General features: G+C 39.3%; 1 protein-coding gene across 1 annotated transcript in view; it reads right to left on the bottom strand.

The window, feature by feature from the left end:
• Positions 1-13,173, bottom strand: part of lrp1bb (low density lipoprotein receptor-related protein 1Bb) — a 219,538-nt gene that overhangs the window by 2,363 nt on the left and 204,002 nt on the right. Inside the window, exons 84-90 of the mRNA XM_070914847.1 lie at positions 8,346-8,507; positions 7,594-7,768; positions 7,119-7,223; positions 3,430-3,543; positions 1,709-1,785; positions 888-978; positions 399-549 (exon numbers count right to left, since the gene is read on the bottom strand). Of these exons, the coding sequence (XP_070770948.1) occupies positions 399-549; positions 888-978; positions 1,709-1,785; positions 3,430-3,543; positions 7,119-7,223; positions 7,594-7,768; positions 8,346-8,507 (875 nt within the window). The remainder of the gene's footprint in view (positions 1-398; positions 550-887; positions 979-1,708; positions 1,786-3,429; positions 3,544-7,118; positions 7,224-7,593; positions 7,769-8,345; positions 8,508-13,173) is intronic.

A 13,173-nucleotide genomic window follows, 5' to 3' on the forward strand; every position in this document is an offset into this window, starting at 1 on the left:
CTGAAGCCTTATTCAACGTGCTGCTGCCTGTCTTGGCCAGGACACTCCTGTAAAGTAGATCTTTTTTTCTGGTTAAATACATTTTAAATATAAAATAAAATGTTGTCGGGCAGAATATTGCTGCCGCCATAAAAAAAAAAAAAGGTTCAGTTTCTTAAAAGTCTCTCGTTTTAGATCCATTTCACATTATAATAAGCTATTTTTCATATTACTGACAAAACATAGTGAAAAAGATCTTGTTAAAACAAATGAGAAACAGTGCGTATGTTTTTGATTGTCTTGGTGGCAGCAATAATCTGATGTAATGTTGCACTGCATAAAACAATCAAAGACAGATGTAAAGCTTTAGCTTGCTGTTGGCATTGTGATTAGTTTAATACTGAGGTCAGTAAGCCAACCTTCTGAGGGTCCAGCGTGAAGTTGGGTCGCAGCAGGCTGCCTGCATCAGCGTGGTTGTCATGGTCCACTTCATACATGTTGTATGACGGGTTCCCAATCTCCACATTTATCCCTCCGTTTGTCATGGGCTGCCTCTGGACACGTTTTCCCCTGAGGTGTGTGTAGCCAGACATCATTAACATGATACACAACATGCAGGTCAACACGCTGTTCAGCTTCGCAAGGCTCCACACAACAAATCACATCTCACTACTTAGCACACTTGGAATAGATAACTTTGCTGGGAAGTAATATAGAAATATAATCAGAGGCTCAGTGCAGAGGTTAGGTGTCCTGCTGAACATGTTGAAATAAACACACCTTTCATTTATAAAGCAAAGATATCCGTTCATCTTCAAAGCAGTGTGGTGTTGGATCTCTCCTCATCTGTTGCTGCTCAGAAGCCTGTCTTTCTTATTTATATATTATTTATTTATTTATTTACTTACCTTTGTCTCCGTCTGCAGATATAAACACCTGCTACCACCGTCACAATCAAGATTACCAGCAGGACCAGAGGCACAATGATAGCTATGCTCCCTGAGAGACAGACAGAGGAGAGATGGTGTGGAGAGATGAGTAACGACTGAAAGGAGCTGAGATGGTTCAGATAGTGACACATTGTAGGAAACCAGGTCTGACCGTGGCTTTCGTAAACAGTTTTTATTTTTTCTTCCCTGGGCTTGGTTGCCTGCACACTTCACTCCATTTACAGAGCAGCTGTCCAGTATATATGCGCTATACAGTAATATTTATGTAAATGCATTGATTCTATAAAGGTCATAATTTTGACCACCTGCAAAAATCTTGGCTAGAAAATGAGGACTAGAAGACGTCCCAAAGGCAACCTGGTACGAAGAGCTCAGAATCAGAATGACATATATTCTTTTACTTAAGAGATTTCAATGTATAACTTGAAATGACCTTGAAGTCACATTGCTGAACTCTGATGGGCCTTCAACAGCAGCTCCTCTCATTCAAATGAGGTAAACCTGCTGAGTGAAGAGTTTTCTGTTCAAACACTGCAAACTGGCTAGGTTGCATGTTGTTCAGTAATTCTTTAGTGACGGTGCCAACCAGGACCAAGTCCAACTGTGTGGCATGGGTTGGAGTAAGCATAAACTTGCCTGTAAAAATGTGTGGATGTTTAAAAATGTGATCATTTGGGGTAATTATTCAACTGAAATGTGAACACTGTAGAAATTATATATACATTTATTCATACAGGAAAGTGAAGGGTGTTATAATTCTTGAAATTCCCAATACTCACCCCCGCTGGTATTGTCTGATCTGCTGCTTTTAGGGGCGGGTCTCTCACACTGTGTTCCTGCCCAATTGGCTGAACATCTGAAGGAGGTCAAAAGAGAGTAAAAATAAACTACCATTAGAATACTTTTCCTAGCAGAAAAACTGCTGTGAAAACACCTTTACGAAATGAGCTACATTATGAAGTGACACTGGCTTACATATACAACACTTTACGATTCAGTCTTGCTATGAAGTGCTTTGATCCAACACATACAAATATATATGTATATATATATATATGTTGTCTCTATAAACAGTGTGTGTGTGAATTCAAATGTTGAATATTCAGTGTAGAAAAAAATCAAAGGATGACAGCGGGACAACAAGTCTTCATCTCATTTGTGTTCCAATGGAATCCGATGGGCATGACGTATGACCCTTGTTAGAGTAGGTGATATCTAATTTCACACGACTGACGCAGATGGGTTTGTAAAGCATGAGTGATCTGGTGGATGATGACAATGAAATTACTCTAAATTACATGCACTCTAAGAATCAGAACATCAGGCTATCAAAAATAAGAATGCAGCCCCATACAAACGGGAGATGAATCACGCCCTCGTGGAACGAAATGTCGCAAGGACATGAATTTTAATGGGAAATTGGGGGTAACGGGGAGTTTGATCTCCTTTGGGAAGCATAAACCATGAAAAGACTAAGTCCTTAAGGAATGATGAAATTCTCCTAACCTGTGTCGCAGGCACTGAAGATAAACACCAATTACAGATGAGATGTTCAGTCTCGTAAGTTATACGCACACGCGATGACTGGTCAGTAATGAACATAATCAACTTCCCTTCATGCACAGGTTGCAAATGCACAGACTGATGCCCACATCACACAGACGGTGTCATGTTTTAGTTTCCCCCCCGATTCTTGTGTACTGGGTGACGACTGCATGAGATGGGTGGATGGGTGGCAGTGAGGGGCAGAAAAGGTACAGAGTCATGCAGCAACTGATAATGGAATAAGTGCCACATCATCTAATGCCTGCACAAAATAGTAATAAAAATAATAACAATTGAGCTCTTAGATAAGGATGTTGATCTATGTCTTGGCCTTGGAGTATTGTAGTCAACTACAAGCCAGCTGTTTCTCCCTCCTTCTAGTCTAAGCTAACTGGCTTGTGGCAGTAGCTTCATATTTACTATACAGAAATGTGAGTGAGTCATTTTCTCACCTAACTCTCAGCATGAGCGCAAGTAAACAAATTTCTAAAAATGGCTAACCATTTCTGCAATGTACATTAGGCTACTGCATTAATTTTACGTGTCATTTTGGCTAAATTTGTCTTGTAAAAGAGATAACACATCTCAGAGACATACAGGTTAAATAAAGGTCACCTAAAACAACAATAACAATACTAATAGTACTAATTAAAGTTCTGATACTAAACGCCAGTTAATTAATTAAAGTCATCTTTAGGTAATAAGTAATTTCCCTTTCCCGGTACATCTCGCTATCTTTCAGTTTACTATTTTCAACTTGTGCTGAATTACTTTTTGACAAGTCATTACTTTATCCATCACTTATTACATGATAAGTTGCTACAAGGCGGCACTGTGACAAACATCCCATAGTCTGGACTGAGGCTGAAATGGAGCCAGATGGAGTTGGGGTGGGGGTGTGGACAAAGGGGGTGAGTGGGCTCTGAATACAGCTGGAGAGGTGAGAAGGACCTACTTGCAGCGTGGTTTGTTATGAGCTGTTAATGTGCACATCCCCTCATTCTGACAGAAGTAATCGCAGGGGTTGGCCAGCTCATCACAACGTTGGTTCTTGAACCCTGACGTGCAACTGCAAAACATTGTGTTGGGAGTGATAAAAGGGCCCAGAGAATGTATATTGTTGAACTGTTGGCTGCTTGACGAATGGAGACTGACACACTAATCCCTTTCAGCAGCTTCAGTCATAAAATGGTGTAAGTCAATGTTGTGTCCAGCAAATTAGCAAAATAAATAATATGAACACAAATCAATTTCACTGCATGAGTGAGAGGAATACCTGCAAGAGAAGAGTCTGTTACAGAGGTCTCACCTCTGAGATGTGCATTTTCTTGAGAACTAAGGTATGTGATTGTAATAGGAAGATTAATAACAAAGATTTGTGGTCAATTGATAATCCAAAAAAACAAAACCAAATATAATAAAATCAAAACATTATTTTTGCTTAATTCCAAATAGCTAGGAATGGCAAAACATTTCCAAAATATCAAAACATATAAGGTGTTTTAAAAATACAAATGTGCATTGTAGAATATCACATTCTACCACAAACACAGAAAAACACAAAATCAATCATAATTGATTCTTTTGAATCTTTTACTGCATTGTACATAAAGTATTCCATAAACACTATCAGAAGCATTTGAAAAAATGAATACAATTTGTGTTCATAGAGAGAGCTGAAGTGTAACCGTAAGCTCCAGGTTCTGTCACTGAAGTAAGAATTCAAAATCTCATTGACAAGTGAAACGATACTAATAACTAAAAACCCAGCCTTGAGACAGAGTCTTTCTCAATGTGTTGTGACTTGCTTTATATGTCTAGATAAGGACGGTAGGTTTTTTTGAAAAACTAATAATGTTTATGTCACAGTGCTTCCTGTGTGTTTAGTTCATTTATGTTAAGTTACTCTCCTTTCATTTTGGTCTACTTCACTTCCTGTCTTTGTGTGTTTTCCCGCCTGTGTGATTGTCTTCACCTGTCCCTCTTTATCTCCACCTGGCTTCTGTATTTAGTCTGTGTGTTTCCCACTCTCCAGTGCCGGTTTGTTGTATGTTGTTGCTGTGTGTTACCTGTCTTTGCTCCCTGTTTCCCTGCTTTCCCTTTGTCTTTGGATTTTTTGACTTTTGGACTGTTCTTTGGACTCTGATACTTGCCTGATCTGTTTGCCTGTTTGGACTGGTTTTGACACTGCCTGCTCACTATCCTGTAAGTCTTTGTCCCCCTGGATTTGCTAAATAAATCCCCTGCATTGCATCTACTCTGCCTCAGTGTCTGCAATTGGGTCTTATTCCTCGTGTTCCTTGCTGCCCTGCACCACCAGCCGTGACAGTTTTAATTTATTTAATATTTCTGTTTTTAGTGGCCTTTAACGAACACCATTTCCCATAAGCCCTAGACCAACCAAACATTATAGAAGTTTTTCAAGTTCAAGAGTTTTAGGCCAAAAATTTTGAAAATGTTGCGATGACGTATGTACCCAACAAAGACTGTATATAAAGATGGACGACTTGACAGCTCCCCAAAAGTGAAGCCAAAACATCTCATCACCTGGTGGCTGGCTGCAGTATAGATCATAAACCCCGCCCCTCCATGTTAGCGGATGGGACATGAGCCAACGGTTTCTGTCTTTTTAGGTAGTTCTTATGAGGCTGACGTTTGTTCAAGTGTTAATTTTTCTGATAAGTATGGTTTTAATTAGGTATTTGATGCTATAACATGGGTTGAAACGTCACGATTGACAGCTGTGATTGACTGTGGTGTGCTCGCGATTGGATTGGGCAGGTGTATGGACAGGACCTTGATCCCGTGGCTCCACTCAGCCATCACCAAGCTGCAGCGCTCGTCATTTTTTATAAAAGTTATAGTTTCTTCCCTGTATTAACTTCACTGGCCATGACTTCGCCTTTCTATAATTGTTTTGCAATTTGACGGCCAATACTGAAAATTGTTGTGATTTGTTGAATGGATTCAACCCTGTGGCAACACATCAGTGTAGAAAAGGTTTACGATATTTCAAAGTGGAGGATTGTCAAAAAATGTTGAAGAGGAACCCAAAACTTACTGCTATATATCGACTTTGCAGCAAAATAATCCATACAGTAGGGAATTAAACAAAATCCTTTTCACCTGGATAACTAACTAAACCAAACTCTAAGCTCGAACTAACAAGAAAACAATTTTATTTAATTAGAGAAGAATATGGGACCTGATCAAACTGAGGTCCATTGGATACTCTTTGCCAATCCTGCAAAGACATCCTTTAGAAATAGTTGGTCTGCAGAGAATGTTATTCACGAATAGAATGACAAGTCAAAGTGACAAACATTGTGCCGCATCGAGAACATCTTTTCATCCGGGAACAACACATACTTCTGCTCCATAGCCAGCTTCTCAGTTGCAGCATCAGAGGTAAGTAATACTTTAGATAAAATACTGTTGTGGTTTACCACTGATTGATGTAAGTGTACTGATTTAACTGGCCAAAACAGTTGCTGAAGTAACTGAGAAAAAGTGCTATTGCTGAAATGCTTTACAAGAAGAATATTTAAATAATTCTCAGTGAATGATGATGAGGGCTTGGATGTTTACCATAGTCGTCTTTACCGCATACTGATGCATGTAAAGACAGCACACATGCATCCTCAACATTTTTTAGTGTTGAAGAATTATCATTACAATTAAAGCAGCTCTGCCCTGCAAGGTTTCCGCTTTGGGAAGGCTTGATGAAATATACATTTACTCAGAGTATTAAGGTCAAATATTATGATTTCTTGACACAGACATATCCATCATCTCACATAATCTCTATTCCTTGCAGCAAATAATAAACCACATTATCTGGATCTGTTAAACTCATCGAATAAGATGGGATCATTTGCATAGAAATTGATTCTATCCCTTGGAATTTGTGAGTGATGGCCACAAATTTCAATTGAACTACAGTGGACAGTGGGCAGTTAAAAGAATAGAGAGTTGGCTTTTGAAATGGATTTCCAATTTCCTCCTTGGAAATATTGTTAACACAGCACTGCATGTGATTAAAGCTGAGGAGGTATTAATCTACAGGCAGCGCTTCGAGTAGTCTTTCACAATGACTTCCTCGTGTCTGCCAGCCGAGCTTTTGTCTGTCACAAGTTTTTGCCGTTGAATTTTATGACATGTTCTACCACTGACACATACCTCAGCTTCTTTTTTTTTTTAGAGAGCAAACTTCTAAAACCTACTACTGAAGAGAGTCAGAGAGGCCTGACATCAGCTCTTAAGTGCAAGGAGGAACAGTGTGATATGTTCAGAATGGCAAGCTTTGAAGGGGTTTTGAAACCATTTTTATCTGCCTAAAAACCTTAAGCCACAGTGAGGTGTCACACAGCATAAGATGGTGTACTGGTACTCAGCCCCCTGCTGTGCCATGGCATCCACAAAGTGACATCAAACCTTCCCTCAACTTAGCGATTTCTTTCCAGAGGAAGACATACATCTTGTACTGTTCTCCAAGCAGGGAAATAGTTCCCCTTGGTGATCTAAGGCCAGGCTTTCTGGGGCACAGAGCCAGCATTTGAATGGAGACAGTGAGAGTGTGAATAATCGTGGAGAACATTCAGTTTCTTTCCCCCACTTTCCTTCACCCATTAAGCAGTGACTTACTGACAGAAAGGCAGGTTGGTGTCGGGGTCCAGGTGACAGGTGCCTCCATTGTAGCAATATCCGTCACACAGTTGACAGCTCGGTGCTATTCTGCCATTTGTGCAACTGGAGGATGGAGAAATAATGGATGCTAGCGACGAGCAGAAAACTATTCTTTTACAACAAGCAAAAAAAAAAGACTCAGTGGTGGTTTTGTCAAACACATGCATAATTCATATAAAGACGGAGAGTTCACCTGGCTTCTAATTCACTGATATTACCAGAACCTAAATTGCTGTAGGGTGTGTGGCTCAATTCATTTTTCAGATTTAATCAAATCAATTAATTCAGCCAACAGCCTGCAGATACAGCAACTGAGACTGGAGAATACACTGTAGACCTAATGCTTTTCCATAAATGAAGAGGACTATAAAGCTTTAGCTTTACAGCAAATGGAATGAGGGACAAGAGTAGTGAGCAGATACCAAGCACTCACTTGCAAACCACATCTCCTGTTTCCTCATTAATGAGGCAGGGAGCTCCGTGGCATCGAAGACACTTGTCCACCTCGCACTTGTTTCCCTCAAACCTGGCAGGACACACACACTCCACATAGCCGCTACTGGATAGCGTGCAGGCCTTGGAGTTCACACAGTAGTGATGACAGATGTCTGTTCCGCATTCAGAGAGATAAAGAAAGAGAGAGAGAGAGAGAGAGAGAGAGAGAGGGTAGTGTGTAATGAGAAGCTGGTAACATAGTTTAAGCTGGGTTTTAATGGGACTTAATTATCCACATCAAATGACATCTTAGCCACAGATGAAAACTTTTCACCCCTTGGGCAAGCAATGGTAGGAAAATACTAATGATGTGCAGTTGAAATTGTTTTCCCACAAACAATTATGACAAAGCACTGCAAAAGAAAATACATTATCACCTCAGCACAGAAACACCCAAAGGTTGTTTGATTGTGGTACTTTGATTCTGTTTATCTGCAAATAGAAGCAAATGTGGTGTTTGTGGAAAGAAAATACTTTAGGGGGTTGTTTTTGTTCCACACTCTGTGTGTGAACTTTGAAATGCTTAGTTCTATAGATTTTATGCAGCATAAGTGAATTCAAATCAATGCTTTGTTGCAATTGTTCTTGCTAGTAGACTTGAAAGGCTAATGTCAATCATATAAAGGCCAAGCGCATGATAATAATCATTTGTTGTATTTGCTGCCACCAAGTAATGGGTGCAGGACTCACGGTAAAGACAACGGTCCCCAGTGTATTCTGCCATACAGCGGCACACTGGCTGGTTCCCCTGAGTGACGTCGCATGTTCCCCCATTTAAACAGTAGTTGTCACAAATCCTCCTCTCACAGAAAGGCCCTGAGAAACCAACAGGACAGCGGCATGTAGGCTTACCTGAACAAAGAAAGAAAAGGAAAGATTAAGAGAGCATGAAAAGAACAAAACCACTATTGCTTTTCAAAAACTATGAAATACTTTTAACATTAATTCACGCACAGTTCCTTCATTCCTTCATTTGTCTCTATCTCACATACACTGTCCTGCTGCTGTAAGTACTCTCTAGTGTTTACAACAGAAAATAATCCCGAACAAATGCACTTCCTGTTTGAGTAACATTTACTGAAAGCTACACGGCGCAGCTGTTTTGCAAAATTACAGACCCTTTTTTAAAAAAAAAACTTTCTTGTGACCCCTTTTTAAAATAAAAGCACTTTGTTGTATCTTCAGGTAATTAGCTTAGATGCTTATGCTCATGTCTGTCTTCAATACCCAACACAACATTTTGTGGTCCACAATTGGCTGTCAATCTGTCAATCATATATACATGTTGTATGGAAATTTTACTCCCACAGTCACCAAGACAGGTGCTTAATAGAAGCAGTAAAAAAACATCCAGTACTTTAGCGTGAGTAAAGGCAAAGGTACATCCTTCCATCCATCACTTTTAGACACATATTCATATATGGGTCAAGGTGACCGCAGATTTGCACCTATGGAGAGATGCTATGGTGCCCTTTTTCTCAGTTATGTCCTCCAGGTCCATCTAGGAGATCCCAAATCGTTCCCCGGCCAGACACAATATGAATATAATTCCTCCAGTGTGTTCTGGGTCTGCCCACGGTTTTCATCCTCCTAATCAGCTGTCCAAATGACCTCACTTGGTAGGGAGCTGTATTTCTACCTAGTGTTTTTTTTGGTCATGGTCACATGCAATTTATGGGTACTCTTTTTCTGCAAAATTTGCACACGGTAAATGTTTGATGACCTCTGTTTTGGTCTCCACCAGGGAATATCTGGCTATCTAGCTTCATCTGGAGATGATAGAGAGCTTTAGCTTCAGGCTCAGCTCCATATTTACTACAATGGTCCGACACAAAATCTAGTTGATGCCGAAATCTTTCTAGTTACTGCCTAAATATAAGTACAAATGCAAACCACAAGCTTGTGACATAGGCACATATAAGTGTGTACCACTTACTGACTGGACACGTGAGCCATGGAAATTCTACGTCCATAAAAGCTTTGTACTGTGCCCCACTGTAGTGTTGGAATGGAAAGAGTGTGATGTATTGTTAGTAGGAGTAACCAAATATCAGCAGGTGGAAATGTTCACCAGCTTTTCTTATTCCATTCAAAAACACTCCCCACCATGATTTACTCACAGCTTCCTAATGGACAGGCAGTAGCATCATGGCTGGTTTAAAGGATGTTCTGAAAAGGCAACAATTGTCGCTGCCCATCCGCGACTGCTTGCATAGTAGACAACCAAGTTGCCATGGATACAGGTCTCGCCATGTAGGTCACACTACGCTACTTGGTAATTTCACACTCCACAACTCTGTGGGTAGGATAATCTGGGCTTGAAATGTCCAAGAGACAATCATTCTGCCTCCAGTCAGTTCTCTGTAAACTAAATGGCTGCTGGGGTTTTAAGCTTTCCTAACAGGCTGCCAGGCTCTGTGTTTTTACTGTAAAAGTTTCAAACTCTCATGCTGCCTGAACTACCAATTGTGTGCTTAGCACTTGGTTTCATTTCTATAATATAATTCAAGTGTGAATTAGTGCATCATTTCAAAGTTGGAGTAAGCTTTATATTATGAAAAAACTCCAATACTGATGTGGACGTTAAATATTGTATACTAGGTAGTGTTTGTTGTTGATGCAACGTCGCAAATGTCAGCTCACCACAGCATTGCATTCAGTAACATTTCATAACAATACACTGGTACATGCATCGTGCTTTGTCTTTCTTGTTGCTTGTCAGTTTGTAAAGGAATGAATTACATGGTAAATCCTTGAATAGGCATGCTTAGTTCAGTCAGTGGAGGTGGGAATTCATCGCCAAAGTGTAATGATATGCAGCCTCAGGGCTTCTTTTTAAAGTACTAAGTACTAATCACTTACCTAACAAGTGGCAGGTTTAAATATTGAAAGTCAAATCCCTATATAGAATTCAAAAACATGGAGGTTTGTGGAGAACATGTTCTATTTTCCTATGGCTGCCATATAAATGTTACTTTAAGAGCCATGTTTTACTGATTGCAACTTGAAAATATTGTATCAAGTAGACCTGTGCACAGAAACTTTCCTCCTTATTTCACTAGAACCCAATTCTGTTTCACTTATTTAATTATGGAACCCACACTAATTATGGAGCACTTTGGAAATGTGCAGCCTATTTATGAAATCACAGACTGCAGATGGAAAGCACATGCTGATCTTGTGTAATAATATTGACTTGTTGATACACTTCATTAAATATTTGGAAAAGGGATCATGTCTATGTGCTTTGTGTGGCAGTATGTCAGTTGACCTTTACCAAGAAAACAGTATGTTTTAATAGACATGTAGAATAAACCCAATAATTACCTTCTGTGCAGAGCATGTGCTAATAAATGAAAGGAACACAATTTAAATCCAATGTGTTGTGGATATACATGAAGGTATAGTGAATGACAGATTTAAAAATAATTGTAAACATATGATTACTAACTCTTCACAGAGAAAAAACCTATAAACAGAAAATGGCGATTGGGAGACCCAGAAATCAAGTGTAAATTGGGATCCATTACAAAACATACTTTTAATTAAGCTGTACTGTAGGAGCAAGGTGGCAAAGTTAACAGATGGATAATGGAGGCTTTCCTGGTCCTGGTCTGATAATGTTATATCAGTGCCATATTCTTCTGCACACACTGGTGTTACCAGGAATATTTTACACTGCCAAAGTAAAAGAGGTAAAAGAAACACTCACTCAACATAAGTTCTATATGTTTTTTTTCCCCCAAATGGGCTAATGCCATGCCCTAGCATTGACATCTTTGTTTTAGCTTCATCATCTTCATCATAAATTTGTGGATGGCTACAATCAAAAGTACCTACAGACTGTGGGGAGAAATACATAACCTACTGTATTTCAGTATGGGATTGTGTATTTCACCTGTGCTGCACAACACAGTAAGTCACAGCTCAGAGACACACAGATCTGAATTGTATCTAAATTTTGTAAAATATATGTCATAAAAACATAGCAAAATGAGAGCAGTTGTGAGTGTCTGTGGTTTAAGTATGTGTTGTGTTGCCAAGTGTTCCATTAGAGTGTAGGTAAACCAGTCAAAGGGCCAGAAGAGCAGGAATGATACCTTGTGTTTTTATAGATAAAATGGGAAAATGTCCAGCCTTTAATTGATTGTGAAGTTGCCTTCAGCGTCTTTTTATCACCAAAGCAGAGAAAACCCATTTGACTATATTCACTCTCTTGCTCATCTTTGGTCACGCATATTCTTTTGCCTCAAAGACATGTGCTCAATGCAGCAAGACCTCTTCCTATATGGAAAAAAAGCATGGATGAAATGCACTGTGTCCCCAGCAGCACAACAAATATTACAACACTTTAATTTTCCTCTCAGCTGTCCAGTTCATCATCCAGTGTAGCATGTTGGACTTAGATGGTGAATGAAGAACAAAAATAAGACTGATTTGTCTCCAACAGGTGAACTGCCTTCTCCTATTCAGTCCTGAAGCCTCACTGCAGTGATTACACAGCATGCAAGATTATTCTTATGTTATCTTGATGTCTATTTTGTTTAATAAGCAGCAGTAATTATCTTGGCTTCTTTTAATGTCACATAGAGCTGTCTTAAAAATCTAAACAGAAAAAAAAAAAAAGATGAAAACACAGATTTTCTTTCAAAATATCTGTTTACTTCCTGTTGGGCAGAACTGTTTCCCAAAGGCCCAAGGAAAAATAAACAGATTTTATTCTATGATTTCAAAAAGACCGGGGAAGAGTGAAAGCCCATTTGATGGAATAAACGTTTAATCAAAACCATTCACATCACAAATCAAAAGCCCACATTTTTATCCCTCACTGTTTGGCGTAACTACTATGACTCCAACTGAAACTACCCAGTTTCTAATTTTATTTACTGGATTCAATGAATACATCTTTAACAAATTCAAACCACTTGAATAAGGCTCTGCCATTATAAATAATTTATGTGGGAACACAAGTTTCGATTTTTGTATCAGGGCAATTGTTCTGGTGAATCTATTTATTTTATAACAAATGGAAATGGAGATGTTGTGGGTAATTGCTATGATGGGAAGATGATGTACAGACTTGTAAATCAACGATAGCATTTTTAGCTGTACATCCTGATTCAATTCCAGCACTGACATCTCAGCGTATTCATATACATTTACTAAATAGTGGGGTAGAACTGGTTGTTCAAGAAACCATCAAAGCATGAAAGAAGACCTTGACATGAAAGAAGGTTGATATTTGAGCCTTGTTCCACAGGAGCATCAATGACAAAAACTGCTCAACTGGCAGATGTAATGTGGCAAATTTGAGCTGAAGTGAGAAAGGCGTGGACGTTTAAAGGAAGACAAATGTGATTGAATGCCATCACGCAGTAAGGTCGGTGTGCAGGAAGAAATAGGTGAGCAACTCTGAATTGAAAACGTCTGTTTGTTGCAGTGACAGTCTTTACAGGTTTGGTCCGCCCAGAGCTGACTGTATAGGATTCTGCCGCAGAATTACAACACATTAACAATC

Source organism: Enoplosus armatus, chromosome 11, assembly GCF_043641665.1.
Source record: "Enoplosus armatus isolate fEnoArm2 chromosome 11, fEnoArm2.hap1, whole genome shotgun sequence".
Lineage (NCBI taxonomy): Eukaryota > Metazoa > Chordata > Actinopteri > Centrarchiformes > Enoplosidae > Enoplosus > Enoplosus armatus.